At 40.2% G+C, this 14,795-nt stretch overlaps 1 protein-coding gene and 1 non-coding gene across 3 annotated transcripts in view; both read left to right on the top strand.

Annotated features, from left to right (window-relative positions):
* Positions 1-14,795, top strand: part of FOCAD (focadhesin) — a 297,139-nt gene that overhangs the window by 81,550 nt on the left and 200,794 nt on the right. For both annotated transcript variants that reach the window (XM_032880503.1, XM_032880504.1), the window contains exons 8-10: positions 267-473; positions 8,009-8,096; positions 11,736-11,938. In XM_032880503.1, coding sequence (XP_032736394.1) covers positions 267-473; positions 8,009-8,096; positions 11,736-11,938 — 498 coding nt within the window. The remainder of the gene's footprint in view (positions 1-266; positions 474-8,008; positions 8,097-11,735; positions 11,939-14,795) is intronic.
* On the top strand, positions 10,110-10,211 carry LOC116881048. The gene has a single exon (XR_004385336.1). It is a non-coding gene; the product is annotated as a U6 spliceosomal RNA (small nuclear RNA).

The raw sequence follows: 14,795 nt of genomic DNA, 5'->3' as shown, positions 1-14,795 counted from the left end.
TTTTATTTTATTTATTTTAAGATTTTTTTTTTTTTTGACAGAGATCACAAGTAGGCAGAGAGGCAGGCAGAGAGAGAGAGAGAGAGAGAGAGAGAGAGGAGGAAGCGGGCTCCTTGCTGAGCAGAGAGCCTGACTCGGGGCTTGATCCCAGGACCCTGAGATCATGACCTGAGCCGAAGGCAGAGGCTTTAACCCACTGAGCCATACAGGCCCTCCCCCCCCCGTATATTATTTTAATATCCTATAATGACTTTTTTTTTAAACAGGTAAAAGATTTGATCCAGACAACAGAAGTGATGCTGTTTATTGAGGAAGTATATTTAAGCTTACTGCGTCATCCCGTTTTCTGGAAAATTCAGCTTACCCAGCTGACCCTGCAGCTGCTGTGTGTCTGTGAAGTCAGCCTAACGATAACTGGGGAATGCTCATCTTTAATTCACCTTTTAGAGCACAGTGTTGAACTTTTGAAGGAGGTAAGGAGAGTACCAATAAAACCACACTTCTTTTTAAAATATTTTATTTTATTTATTTGACAGGAAGTGATAGAGAGCTTGAGCAAGTACAAGCAGGTTGAGTGGCAGAGGGAGAGGGAGGTTCGATGTGAGGCTCGATCCCAGGACCCTGGGATATGACCTGAGCTGAAGACAGATGCTTAGCCTACGCAGCCACCCAGGTGCCCTGAGAGTATGACATTTTAATACATCAGTTCTCTTAATTGGGTCTTGCAGTAGCAGGGTGAGTGTGCTCTTTTAACTTTATTGGTATCAAAGGTGTTTGGTCAAATACCATTAGATCATACTGTTAATGACTACTTTTGTCATCTGTTATAAAAACGATTACTACATTTGGAGCACCAAGTCTTGAACACCTATTATATGCCAGACCCTATAGAATACATACATAAAAAGACACTTTCTGTGACTCAAGAGACTTCCAGACATGACCTCATTTAATTTTTTAATTACTTCCATACTCCCAATATAGTCAGCTTGGTAGTTAGGTATTCTTACTTCAGGTAAGAAGTAACTAGGTATGGTTACTTCAACATATGTATTTGTGTGGCAGGGGCACAACTCAGTTCGTAGTAAGGGACTAATTAGTGGAAGAGAGTAGGAAAGAGTAGAAGAGGGAGGAATAGAGAGTGGGAAAAGAGAGAGGGAGGAGATGAAGTCAGTAGGGCTTTGTGGCTGAGTAGATGGTCAAGAAGTTCCTTGGCTGAGTCTCAGCTGTCTCTTTTGAGCAACTGGATGGTGCCCTTCACCATTTGAGAAATGGTAACTGATGTTACCTCCAACTGATGTTGGAGGGGAGAGGATAAATTTGGCTTTAGATATGGTTGGTGTGAGGTGTGTAAGGACCATGGCTAGTTGGATATGTGGCCTGAAAATTTAGGATAGAAGCTTAGGCTAAAGGTACAGATTTGTAGACCTCTTCTTTGGGGTGGGAGTTTTACCCGTTACATGGGTTTTTATGGAACTCCAGGGGCTGGAGTGTACTGAAAACGAGGAGAAAGTGTGGTCAGAAGGATTGTATGATAAGCAGAAGGGACCGAGTAAGGTATGGAAAGAAGTCTTAGGGTGCAATAAGTAGAAGTTTCTTGTTTACATTAGAGGAAGCCATGTCAGTGGAGGGATGGTGGTAGGAACCAAATTAGAGTAAAGGAGTAGAAGGAAACAGAAACTAAATATAAATTTTAGTGGGAAGTGGGAGCCAAGGAAGCTCAGGTAAGTCCTTTGCCTCTTTGTCTTGTGATCAGTATGGTTTTAGATCTGCTGGGACTTTATAGGTAATACTACGTTATATATTATATAATGGTATATTGATGTTCTATATCCTATTATGCAGTAACATGTATCTGTTAGCTCTATTATATAACATCTGTTAGCTCTAGTACATAGCATGGTAAATAATTATAATTATAACAATAATGTTGATCTATAAAATATCAATGCCTATTCTAATGTAAAATTATTATATATAATCATACTCATTAGATACATAATATATGCTGTATATGATATGTAACATTTTAGAGATAAGATATAGAAAACCTGTAAAAATATAGTTCTTTTTCCATTTTGGATGTTGACCCCCTCATCAGATATGTCATTAGCAAACATCTTCTCCATTCCATAAGTTGCTTTTTCATTTTGTTAATGGTTTCCTTGGCTGTGCAAAAGCTTTTTATTCTGATAGAGTCTCATGTGTTTGTTCTTGCTTTTGTTGCCCTTGTCTGAGGAGACATTCAAAAGATCCTTCTAAGACCAACATCAGGTTGCTTACTGCCTATGTTTTCTTCTAGGAATTTTATGGTTTCAGGTCTTACAATAAGGCTTTAATCCATTTTGAGTTTATCTTTATGTGTGGTCCAGTTTCATTCTTCTTCAAGTAGCTGTCCAGTTTTCCCAACACCATTTTTTGAGGGGCTCTCCTTTCCCCGTGGTATATTCTTGCCTTTTCCATCGAAGATTTATTGTCCATGTACGTGTGGGTTTATTTCTGAGCTCTGTTCTGTTTTGGTCTGTGTGTCTGATTTTCTGTCAGTACCATACTCTTTTTTGTTTTGTCTTAAGATTTTGCTTATTTTATTTGACAGAGAAAGAGAGGAAAAAGAGTACACAGGCAGGGGAATAGTAGAGGGAGAGGGAGAGGCGGGCTCTCTGCTGAGCAGGGAGCCTGGTGCGGGGCTTGATCCCAGGACTCTGGGCTCATGACCTGAGCTGAAGGCAGACCCTTAATCGACTGAGCCACCCAGGCGCCCCAGGATCATACTGTTTTGATCACTGTAGCTTTGAGTATAATTGGGAATCTGGAAGTGTGCTACTTCCTCCAGCTTTGTTCTTCTCTCTCACGATTACCTCGGCTACTTGAGGTCTTTTGTGGTTCTCTAGGATTATTCTAGTTCTGTGAAAAATTCAGTTGGTATTTTGATAGGGATTGCATTGAATCTTTAGGTTGTTCGGGGTGTTAGGGACATTTATGTATGTATGTATGTATGTATGTTAGGGACATTTTAACAGTGATTCTTATAGCCCATGAGCATGGAATATCTTCCCATTTATTTGTATCTTCTTCAGTGTCTTCTTGTTTTCACAGTATAGTTCTTCCCCCTCTTTGGTTAAATTTATTCCTGTGCCCTTTTTTCCTCTCTTCTTTTTTTGGGGATGCAATTGTAAATGGGATTTTCTTTTTTAATTTTCTCTTTCCGATAGTTTATTATTGGTGTATAGAAAAAACAGATTTCTGTATGTTGATTTTTATATCCTGCAACTTTACTGAATTCACTTATTCTAATAGTTACCCTAATAGTAACCCTAAAGTTTTAGGGTTTTCCATATAATATATGTTATCAGCAAATAGTGACAGTGACAATTTCTTTCTAATTTGGATGTGTTTTTTCTCTTTTTCTTGCCTAATTGCTGTGGCTAGGATTTCCTCTATCAAGTTGAATAAAAGTAGTGAGAGTGGACATACGTATCTTATTACTGATCCTCGAGGAAAAGCTTTCAGCTTTCACCAATGAATATGATTTTAGGTGTAGGTTTCTCCTATATATTCTTTAGAATGTTGAAGTATGTTCACTCCCTACCCACTTGGCTGACAATTCTTAACATAAATGATTGCTGAGTTTTATCAAATGCCTTTTCTGCATCTATTGAGGGGATCATATGATTTTTCTTCATTCTGTGAAGGTGTTGTATCATGTTAATTTGCAGTTGTTGAACCATCCTTGCATTCCTAGAGGAAATCTCACTTGATTATGATACGTGATCCTTTCAATGTGTGATTGAACTTGGTTTGCTAATACTTTGTTGATTTTTGCCTATGTGTCATTAGGAATATTGGCCTGTGGAATTACACCGTATTTTAATTTAAAACAATAGTGATGCCTGTGAAAATCATATTTATAGTGTCCTCTTTTTGCTCAATATTTAACAATTTTAGAAGGAAGTAAATATGAATAGAACTGTTAAAATACTTGTGTTTTGTAATTTTCTACCCATGACTCTGGCCCAGTGTTTGAGTTTTAACCAAAAAAAAAAAAAAAGAAAGAAAAAGCCTAGGAAAACTAATTTGTACACCTATATCCTTTAATAATCTGAAACAAAATAAGGTAGAATAAGACATTCTTATCACTGGGGCACCTAGGTGGCTCAGTTGGTTAAGCATCGGCTTTTGGCTCAGATCATCATGATCCCAGAGTCCCAGATCGAGCCCCAAGTGGGGCTCCCTGCTCAGCAGGGAGTCTGCCCCTCCCCCTGCTCCATTTCTTATCGTCAGATTAAAAAAAAATAAAAAAAAAAGACATTCATATTACCTAGGCTAAGGCTGAATCTTTCCTATATCACTGAGTTTATTAGCTGGATATGCAGTTCAAATGTTACATTAACTTTTCTTATCCCCTTTGTTATTTTTATGTTCTTGTATCAGAGGTGTTTCATTGCATTCTGAAAATGGATGCATTCTTATGCTATATTAGTTGCAGTGGATTTAGTCTTGGTTATTTGTAGCACTATTTGAATGATCATAACCTAAGGTCCTTTCCATTACTCTCAAGAGCAAAATTAGGCAAAAATGATATTGATGATGAGGAGACTGGGTATCTGTCAGAGTGAAGCAAGAGCTAAGCAGCCCATCTTTGAGAAGGCCAGGAACCAGAGTTCTAGAACACCTCGCCATCAGATGACTCATTTCCACTCCCCTTTCTTCACGTGTGTGTGTGTGTGTGTGTGTGTGTGTGTGTGTGTACTTAGTGCCTGCTTCATTGGTGATGCCCAGTGATAGGATTTCATTTGAATGGAGGACAAAAAGTGTTGACTCCCAAGGTCCACTGCTATTAAAAGTCCTGTGACTTCTGTGGCCCAGTGTAAAGGCATTTCCTCCTCTTTTGTGTTTTCCTTCCTTGCTCCAGATAGGCTCTGAATTAGCCTGGGTTCCTCCAAAAGTCGTTCCTGAGTTTCCCTAACGTCAAGAGCAGAATCCATATTTCCATAAAAGCCAAGGTGTATGCAGCAGGAGTTTATTTGCAAGGGTGATGCCAGGAAGCAATTGGGAAAGAGCCAAGACCCTGAAATGCTGGAAATGGGAGAGAGATAATACAAGTGTCTACATGTAGCCCAGTGCTAGGAACAACCAATTGCTTGATCGCACAGAATATTCTGAGAAGTGTTATGAAATATGTCTCAGAAGGATCCAGATAAAGGAGGGAAGCATTTGTCCATGGGCTTCCCTTGTCAGTTTGTCAAGCATCAGCCTGTGGGGCTTTAACTGTCCTGTCCTCTGGACCTTTCACTAGTCTGGGCCAGAAAGCATGAGTTGTAGTAGCAATACGTATAGGATCTCAAGTGGCATATGAGATGTTTAATACAGTCTTCTGTTAAGAGACCTCATGAAGTTATTTGGTCTCCATTAAATATCAATCAAACAATAAATTTCTTAGAACTGTAAGCAATTTAAGCTTACCTGGTGTAATCCCCTACTATTCCTTCGTCTTGGTGCCTTGTTCTCCAGCTCATTTCCTTTCACCTTCTACTCTGAAGTCTCCCTCTTCTTGGAGAATGCCATTTTTACTTGGGCCTTCCCACCTTTAAGTTCCGTCCACGTAGGGGCCCTTGGATGGCTCAGTCAGTTAAGCATCTCACTCTTAAGTTTGGCTCAGTCATGATATCAAGGTCCTGAGATTGAGCCTTGTGTCAGGCTCTGTGTTGGACATGGAGCCTGCTCATCTGCCTCTGTCCTGCCCTGCTCCCACCACCTGCAACTCTCTCTTTTAAAAAAGTTCCATCTACTTAGCATGTTTCTAGTCCATGTCAGAGCTCCAAAATACTACTTTGGCCTTTGCGGTGATAGCTTTTGTGAAAAAAGCTTTCCAGTGTAGCCTTAGTATAAAGTCATACTCTAGTTTGTCTCTCATCTTCTTGGTAGCCAGGAAATTTGAAATTTAAATGACTTTGCTGGTTTTTCTTCTCTTTTTTTAAATGGATATGCAGAATATGAAATGAAATTGAGGAAAAGATCACGACAAAGAATGGTGTGATGGTATATACAATAAGTGTCTTATTTTTAAAAAATACATTGTCCTCAAATAGATAGCCATTGCTTTGTTCTCAACTATATTTCAAAGCAGTGAGGGGGTATAGGCCCAAAGACACAAATGAAAAAATATTCCATTAAAACAATTTAATCGTCTTCTTCTTCTTCTTCTTCTTCTTCTTTTAAAGATTTAATTTCTTTATTTGACAGAGAGACAGTGAGAGAGGGAACAAGCAGGGGAAGTAGGAGGGTTGAAGCAGCCTCCCCGCTGAGCAGGGAGCCCAATGTGGGGCTCGATCCTAGGACCCTGGGATCATGACCTGAGCCGAAGGCAGACGTTTAATGACTGAACCACCCAGGTGCCCCTTAATTTTCTTCTTTTGCTGGTTTGTAAAAGTCCATAAACATGCACTTGGGAAGAGTTTGCAGTTTATTTTCACTTTTTAAATGGTAAAACTGAGATGTACTTATATATATTTATTATATATCTGTTTGTGCCAGAGTTAATAGCCCTCCAAGATTATAACTTCTGAGTTTGTCAGATTAGTTTTCTCCAAGTGTTTTCTTAACATGTTCTACCACACTTTTTTTTTTCTCCTTGCCTGTCCTCTGATTCAGATTATTTCTGCTCTGCAATTGCATCTGTAAAATTTCAGAATGAAGTAATTTTAGTGAAGTGTGCTGGACCTTTCTTCTTTAGTTACAGAATGTGTTAATATTTTCTTTATTTAGAAGGCTCAAATAACATCTAATAAGTAAATTGCAAGAGATGCAAGAACTTAATGTTCACATCCAGTTTGTTCTTTTTTTAAAAGATTTTATTTATTAGAGAGAGAGTGGGGGGGAACGCAAGCAGGGGAGTGGGAGAGGAAGAAGCAGGCTTTCCACTGAGCAGGGAGCCTGATGTGGGACTTGATCCCAGTGGGCTGAAGGCAGATGCTTAACGACTGAGCCACCCCGGCGCCCTCCATTTTGCTTTCTATGTGATTGATATACTTGGTGAAAAATAATGATTTTCAGTTTCTATGATTATTGATTTGCTACATTTAAATATGCTTAATAGATTACTGTGATTTAAGAATAATCTCTGCCTCCCTGAGTGTTACTATTTCCTTTATTAAAATAACAGAATTTATTTTTTAAAGATTTATTTATTTCAGAGAGAGAGAAGGCACACTTGAGCAGGTTGGGGAGGCGGGGACCGGCAGAGAGAGAGGGAAAGAAGACTCCCCACTGAGGTGGAGCCCAAAATGGGGCTCCATCTCCCCACCTAGAGATCATAATCTGAGTCTAAACCAAGAGTGGGATGCTTAATTGAGCCACCAAGGCACCCCAAAATAGCATTATTTATTACAATTGTTAAGTGTAGTTCTTTATGTAAGTTATATAGATGAATCATGCCTGGATTAGGTAATTAAACAGTTGACCTACTTCTTAAAAATGAAGTATTCTTTTAGTATTTCAGGTAGTTTTTCAGTGATTTGAACGACTGTTTTTGAAGATGTATAGGTCTGTTTGTTGGGCTAAGGCATTGTCTCTTTTTAATTTGTTTTTCAAGATTTTATTTATTTGAGAGAGAGAAGGAAAGAGAGAACGAGTGGGGGGAGGGGTAGAGGGAGGAAGCAGACTCCTGCAGAGCAGGGAGCCTGATGCGGGGCTCAATCCCAGGGCCCTGGGATCATGACCTGAGTTGAAGGCAGACGCTTAACTGACTGAGCCACCCAGTGCCCAGGCATTTTCTCTAAGTTAATTTGGTGGATAGCCTCTGCTCTTCAACCAGATATGATAACGTTTTGAATTTATGTGTGATTGCTGTGGAGTCCCCATCCTTCCTGTAGTAGAGCTGGCTTACTGTAAATAGCTTTGTACAATAGGTTGATGATCTTTCATGTTAAATATACTCTTCCTGGATACATGCTATTAAAAAGCCATGGCTCTGGGAACTTCTTCAACTCCTTTCTTGTTTTTCTTTTAGGATTTTCCTGTTGAACCGGTCACAGTTGGAATAGCTTTCTTACTGCTACAGACACCAGCAAGTCAGCAGAAGCCAATCCTAAGTTTAGGTAAATAAAAGTACCCTCACAAGAGTAAAATGTACGTATAACGTAAGTGTTGGGGGGAGTCCCTTGAGCTATGTGTTATGCTATGCTAGAAAGTCCTGTATACTTTGAGTTTTCATTCTAGAAATTTTCCTGGTTAATCATTCTGAAATAGAACTTTGTTTTTCATATCCCACAAGGTGTTTTATGCAAAGGCTCCACACATACACCGTAATTTACCAAGTATCTCAGCTGCCTACCAGTGAGGAATGGGACTAAAGCAGGGGTAAAAATATTCTATTTAAGAATATGGTAGGGGCGCCTGGGTGGCTCAGTGGGTTAAAGCCTCTGCCTTTAGCTCTGGTCATGATCCCAGGGTCCTGGGATCGAGCCCCACATTGGGCTGTCTGCTCAGCAGGGAGCCTGCTTCCTCCTCTTTCTCTGCCTGCCTCTCTGCCTACTTGTGATCTCTGTCAAATAAATAAATAAAATCTTAAAAAAAAAAGAATATGGTAAAAAACCAGGTTGATATGTCTGGCCGATTGGCAACCAAGTCACACCTTTAAAATGCAGCTTTTATGCTAGTGTTGTGTCTCTTTACTTGGGGTAACATCTATGTAGTAATGGAGAACCTGTCCAAATTATGTTGTATGGTGCCATGATCTGTCGATCGTCCCCACTCCATTTTAAAGTGTGTAAAGAGGTAGATACTGATTGTGTAGCTCATTGTGGGCATTTTAATTCATCGTGATTTTGAGGTGAATTCCTTTTCCACTTACAATCTATCTTGAGAACTGCTGTAGCACGTGGAGGGGGCCCTTGGCTTCCTGCGCTCTTTTTTGTCTGTTGGCCTTGTCTCATTTGTGCCCTCCTCCTGAGGCTCTTTCTGAAGCGCTTTTGCCTTTTTTTGTTGATGGTGGTGTTCTGCGAGCGGAGCACACAGCATCTTTCCAGAGGTATAATTTGCCAGGGCTGGTACTTCTTCTTCTTCTTTTTTTTTTTTTTTTAAAGATTTTATTTATTTTTTGGCAGACAGAGGTCACAAATAGGCAGAGAAGCAGAGAGAGGAGCAAGCAGGCTCCCTGCTGAGCAGAAAGCCCAACGCGGGGCTCGATCCCAGGACCCTGGGATCATGACCTGAGCCGAAGGCAGAGGCTTTAACCCACTGAGCCACCCAGGCGCCCAGGGCTGGTACTTCTGACAGCCATAGTTGTTGTTGCTTTTTTCCTCTTCCATTTTTTAATTTAAATTAAATTTATTAATATATAATGTATTATTGGTTTCAGAGATAGAAGTCAGTAGATTCATCAATCTTGTATAATACGCAGGCTCACTCCATCACATACCCTCCCCAGTGTCCATCACCCAGCCACCCCATCCCTCCCACCTCCTCCCCTCGAGCAACCCTTAGTTTGTTTCCCGAGATTAAGAGTCACTTATGGTTTTCTCTCCCTCTCTGGTTTCATCTTGTTTTATTTTTTCCTCCCTTCCTTATGATCCTCTGTTTTGTTTTTTAATTTCCACATCAGTGAGATCACATGATACTTGTCTTTCTCTGATTGACTTATTTCGCTCAGCATAATAACCTCCAGTTCCATCCACTGACAGCTGTAGTTTTGTTTTTTTTAACAGCTTTATTGAGGTATAATTTATTTACCACAAAGTTTACCATTTTTAAGTGTACAATAAAGTGGCTTTTAAAAAAAAATGAATTTACAGAGTTGTACAAACAGCACTATAATCTAGTGACAGAGCGTTTCCATTATCCAGTATGTTACGTTGAAGAGTAGGGAAGATGGGCTGTTTAGTATATTGGGAAAGAGTGTTCAAATAGGATAACCAAGAAGATATTGATGATTTCAAACTTGACAAATCCATAGCATTAATACAGTGTTATGCTTCTTAATTATTAACACTAGCCTTGATTGTAAATAGCAATTTATAAAAATGCCTGGAAGATTTATAATATAGACAATAGAAATGTGTACATGTCCTGTTTTATTAGAGATAATGGATTTTCATAATCTCTCAGGGACAATTATGAATTAAAATTAATATTTTAATTGGAATGATACAGAAAAGATTTGCATGCCCCTTGTGCAAAGATACTGGCACATTCGTGAAGCATTCCATATTTTTAAAACTTAATTAAAAAAGACTAATATTTAGGCAGGAAAGGTCAATTAGCAGTGTTAGAATAACAGGTGTTTGTACTTCATACCATGTTCAGGTTTGACTGCCAAATAATGAGAAGAAAATATTGGCAATTCACTGACATGACTTAAGGCTTGTAGACTAGACTTTTTTTGGTGTTGTGGGGAGATCGATTGATCGATAATCTAGCTCGGAAGCCTATGAATAACATCTTTTGGTAAATTAGGGTTCATCTAATAATTGTGAAAAATATATTTCTGCTTTATCTCATTCTGTTAATGGTCTAGGGGAGATTATATATGTGAGTAAGTCATCACACATTTCTGTGTGTATTTCTTTCTTTTTTTTTTCCTGTGTATTTCTGATGTATAAGTTGAGTGTCTGTGTTAAAAAAAGATCATTTAGGGGCACCTGGGTGGCTCAGTGGGTTAAGCCTCTGCCTTCGGTTCAGGTCATGATCTCAGGGTCCTGGGATCGAGCCCCGCATCGGGTTCTCTGCTCGGCGGTGAGCCTGCTTTCCCCTCTCTCTGCCTGCCTCTCTGTCTACTTGTGCTCTCTCTCTCTCTCTGTCAAATAAATAAATAAATAAAATCTTTAAAAAAAAAAAAAAAGATCATTTATGAAAATGGGTTTGATTGTTACTGGTTATGGACTCTGAGACTTTTCCTGATTCACTTTTTAGCAATTACAGTGAAGGACTTCCCTGTTTTGCCTCCCTTTAGCAATGCATCTCAATATAATTCTCACCTGGGTTTGTAAGGGAAGCATGCACATTGGTCTTAAAATCCAAGGATCAGGAACTCCAGTCTCTTGGCTCTGTTGAGGGCAGTGGAAGGACCTGGCAATAAAAGGACAAAAGTTCCCTTGATCCCTCCCCTGTTTGTGCTCTCTCTCAACTCACTCTCTCTCTCTCAAATAAATAAAATCTTAAAAAAAAAAAATAAAAGGACAAAAGTTGAATTGTACTTTATTTATCTTTAAAGATATTTATTTATTTATTTATTTATTTATTTATTTATTTATTTGAGGGGAAGGGAAAGAGCATCCAAGTGTGTGGGGGGGAGGGGAAGGAGGAGGACTGAGGGAGAGGGAGAGAATCTCAGGTGGACTCTGCACTGAGCATGGAGCCTGATGTGGGGCCTGGTCTCGGGACCCTGGAATCATGACCTGGGCCGAAACCGAGAGTCAGATGCTCCTCAGGTGCCCCAGCTGAGTTGTATTTTAAAGAAAGTCACATTTACTTAAAAAGAGTTGGTTTATACTCTATGGTATGTATTTTCTCTATGAGTATCCTAAAGTTATCAGGAACATACATTAATAGCTTCTTTTAGACAATAGTTAATTTTTATGTTCCTTTCTAAAAGGGTAAGATCCATTGTCTCAGTTGTGTGTCCGACCCAGTTGTAAAGGGGTGAGAAAACTTTTTGCATATCTCTCTTGAACAAAATAGCATTTTGTTTGATTGGGGTAGTAATTTTTTTAAATGCAAATTGTTGTTTTGATGAATAGCTTTGAAGCTCCTCTCTGTTGCCGAGGGTCAGAAAATCCCAAGGTCATCCTTGGTGCTAGTGATGCCGCTTCTGCAGATACTGTCTTCTTCTGCCCTGGAAGACTGTATGTCCGTGGATGAGGAAGGTCCCTCGAGGCAGCAGCTGGCTCTGAACCTTTTAGAAATGGTACAGCAGGAGCCCTATGGAGATGACCACCAAAAGGTAATGCATGAGTTCAGCCTGGATTCTCATGTTTATTTTTTTTAAAAATGTTATTTATTTATTTGAGAGTGAGAGAATGTGTGGGAGGAGGGGCTGGGGGAGAAGCAGACTCCCTGTGGGAATCCTGATGTGGCACTCGATCCCAGTACCCTGGGATCATGACCCGAGCTGAAGGCAGAGGCTTAACCAAGTAAGCCACCGAGGCGCCTTGTTTCTCTTAAATAAAGGTGAAGTGGTAATGTGGGACTTCGGTTTGTGCAGATAATCTCACCTCCTGGTGAATATCTGTTTGGATTTAAACTCCTCTCCTTGAACTTTACCATTCTGTCACACAGTGGTATAGCTCTTAGTCTATTCTTCTAGACTGTGAGAGGAGAGTGCAAAATAAGTTTTGGAGATGCTGTATAATTTTTTCCTCTTTGTGTTTTCTTTAAAAAAATTTTCTTTTTAAAAGATTTTGATTTGTCAGAGAGCGTGAGCACAAGCGGGGGTGAGGATGGCTAGGCAGAGGGAGAGGGAGAGATGCAGGCCTGCTGAGCAAGGAGCCTGATGTGTCACTCAATCCCAGGGGCCTGAGATTATGACCCGAGCTGATGGCAGATGCTCAACCGACTGAGCCACCCAGGTGCCCCCCTCTTTGAGTTTTCTGACTATATTAGTAGTTCAAAGTCCTGAGAAATCCTGCAGAAAAGGAACTAATTTCTTGTGCTTCTCCAACACATTTTTTTTTTTTTAAGATTTTATTTATGTATTTGACAGACAGAGATCACAAGCAGGCAGAGAGGCAGGCAGAGTGAGAGGAGGGGAAGCAGGCTCTCTGTTGAGCAGAAAGCCTGATGCAGGACTCAATCCCAGGACCCTGAGATCATGACCTGAGCCGAAGGCAGAGGCTTAACCCACTGAGCCACCCAGGTGCCCCCCTCTCCAACACATTTGAGCAAGGAATCCTTTTTTCTTATCATACTATTTAATTTACATGTTTATGCACCATGTTGTTACATCTGGGACAATCCAAGGTGGGAAATCTCCTCAAGTGCCTGAAGGTTCTGGGATCTGTAAGACCTGAGACTTCTAGACTTCTTTTCTAATATTTGTCACCTTAGGCCATTTTCCTTGACAAAATGGCTCTTGTTGTCTCCTGTGTCCTACCCTCCACTGCTGCCTTCAATTGGAAGACTGCAGGTCTCACACACTGCTCCCCCGGCTGATGAACCTCAGTCCGCTTCATCTGTCTGTTTCTGTCAAGAGAATGTAAAAGTATGGTCAACGTCTGGTTAGTGGCTGGGTTCTGGGCCCACGTTGGTTAGACATTTTCTCTTTTGGTATTTGAGTGTTGCCTTTAGTAAAATGTAGTATTACTTTCCCAGCTATGAATTTGAAGGGGATTGAATGAGGATTAAAGAAGTGAAACTGGTGAAACATGTTGCCATGGAGAGAGATAGTATGTAAATGCAGGCCAGTCGCTCCGTCTGCAAAAGCAGGGTTGTGTCTCATTGCGTGTGTTAAATGTCCTCGCAGCCCAAATGCAGGCACTGTAATTCCTGGTTTGAGGGTGCAGGCAGAAACCAGCGTATAGGCAAACTGACCTTATTCTACAGCTTCGGAATTCCTAATTGCTCGTCTAGAACTTTCAAACTTGAAGTAGGTAGTTGACTTGCCTAAGAGAAGGAACTTCTTGTCTCCACCCTGATAGGACGGAATGTGGCCCAAATTTTCTAATACCGTTTTACTTCCTGTTGTGGTTTGGTCCTGTAGAACAATGATTGGGTTCTGGATGGACCTGGGGGCAGGACAAGATGTCCCCGTGTCTGAGAATTCTATTCTTTGAGCTTACAAAAAGTTTTCTCATCCCTTTAGGACAGGGTCAGACACGTAATTAAGACGATGGATACTTCCTGAGAATCGTCCTGACTCCAGTACGCTTTACTGTTCACTCACGTGTGTGTGAATCTTACTCACTAACTCTGATAGTTAGACTGTCTTTTCAGCAGCTGGTGAAGAGGGACGAGGAAGGGATACTATTAGGGCCATATACATTCTCCTGTGATAACGTGCTGCAAAATGGAAGCTGGGAGTGGAGATATGATCCCCATTTTTAAAATTGTAATCCACAGTTTGCTGTTGGCTTTCCTTCCGCGCCCGTCCAGACCTCTCTATCAGACATACCTATAAATTTTAACAGGATGCAAACTCTCCAGTTCTCTCCCTGAATCTTTGCTTTTGCTCGTAATGCTCTTTTGTTTCCTTTGCCTGACCTACTCATTCTTCAAGACCTAGCCAGATGTTCTCAGCCTCCTGGAGTCCGAATTCATGACCCTTTTCTTGGCATCCCCAGCTCTTTTAGTATTACTCAGTCGTGTTGTGTCTTAAGGTAGAAAGCTACGTGTATGTTCTTCCAGCTATGCTGCGAGCTCATTGAGGGAAAGGATCTTGGCCTTTCTCACACTTTGCCTGTATTCTCTTAAGCATGTTGAAATTGAAATTGCAACAGTTGTTAAACTTTTTGTATTTTTTTTTTCCCCCACTGAAGTGTTTTTGCTTTATCTTTGTGATGGGATCATAGATGAGAGCATTCAAAGTCTTTTAGCCAGTTGTTAATTGAATACTCTACATACTGAAATAAGATAGGATGTTATTTATTTAACTTCGCATTCTCAACACCTGACACGTTGTTTACCACATGATAATCATTCAGTAAGTTTCTATTCACTGAGAGATTTGTGCTTCTCCTAAAGATATGAAAGATCATTTTTCCATCTCCGTATATTACAGAAAGACCTTTGTATAAAACCACAGGTCTTGTTTTTTATTATTTCTTTTTAGATGGGTGACTCTGACTTAGTGTGTTTGATTTAGA

Source organism: Lontra canadensis, unplaced genomic scaffold, assembly GCF_010015895.1.
Source record: "Lontra canadensis isolate GAN:19392208 unplaced genomic scaffold, GSC_riverotter_1.0 scaffold70, whole genome shotgun sequence".
In the NCBI taxonomy this organism is placed as follows: Eukaryota; Metazoa; Chordata; class Mammalia; order Carnivora; family Mustelidae; genus Lontra; species Lontra canadensis.
The sequence above is the reverse complement of the archived record's forward strand: the minus strand, read 5'-3'. Positions and strand labels throughout refer to the sequence as shown.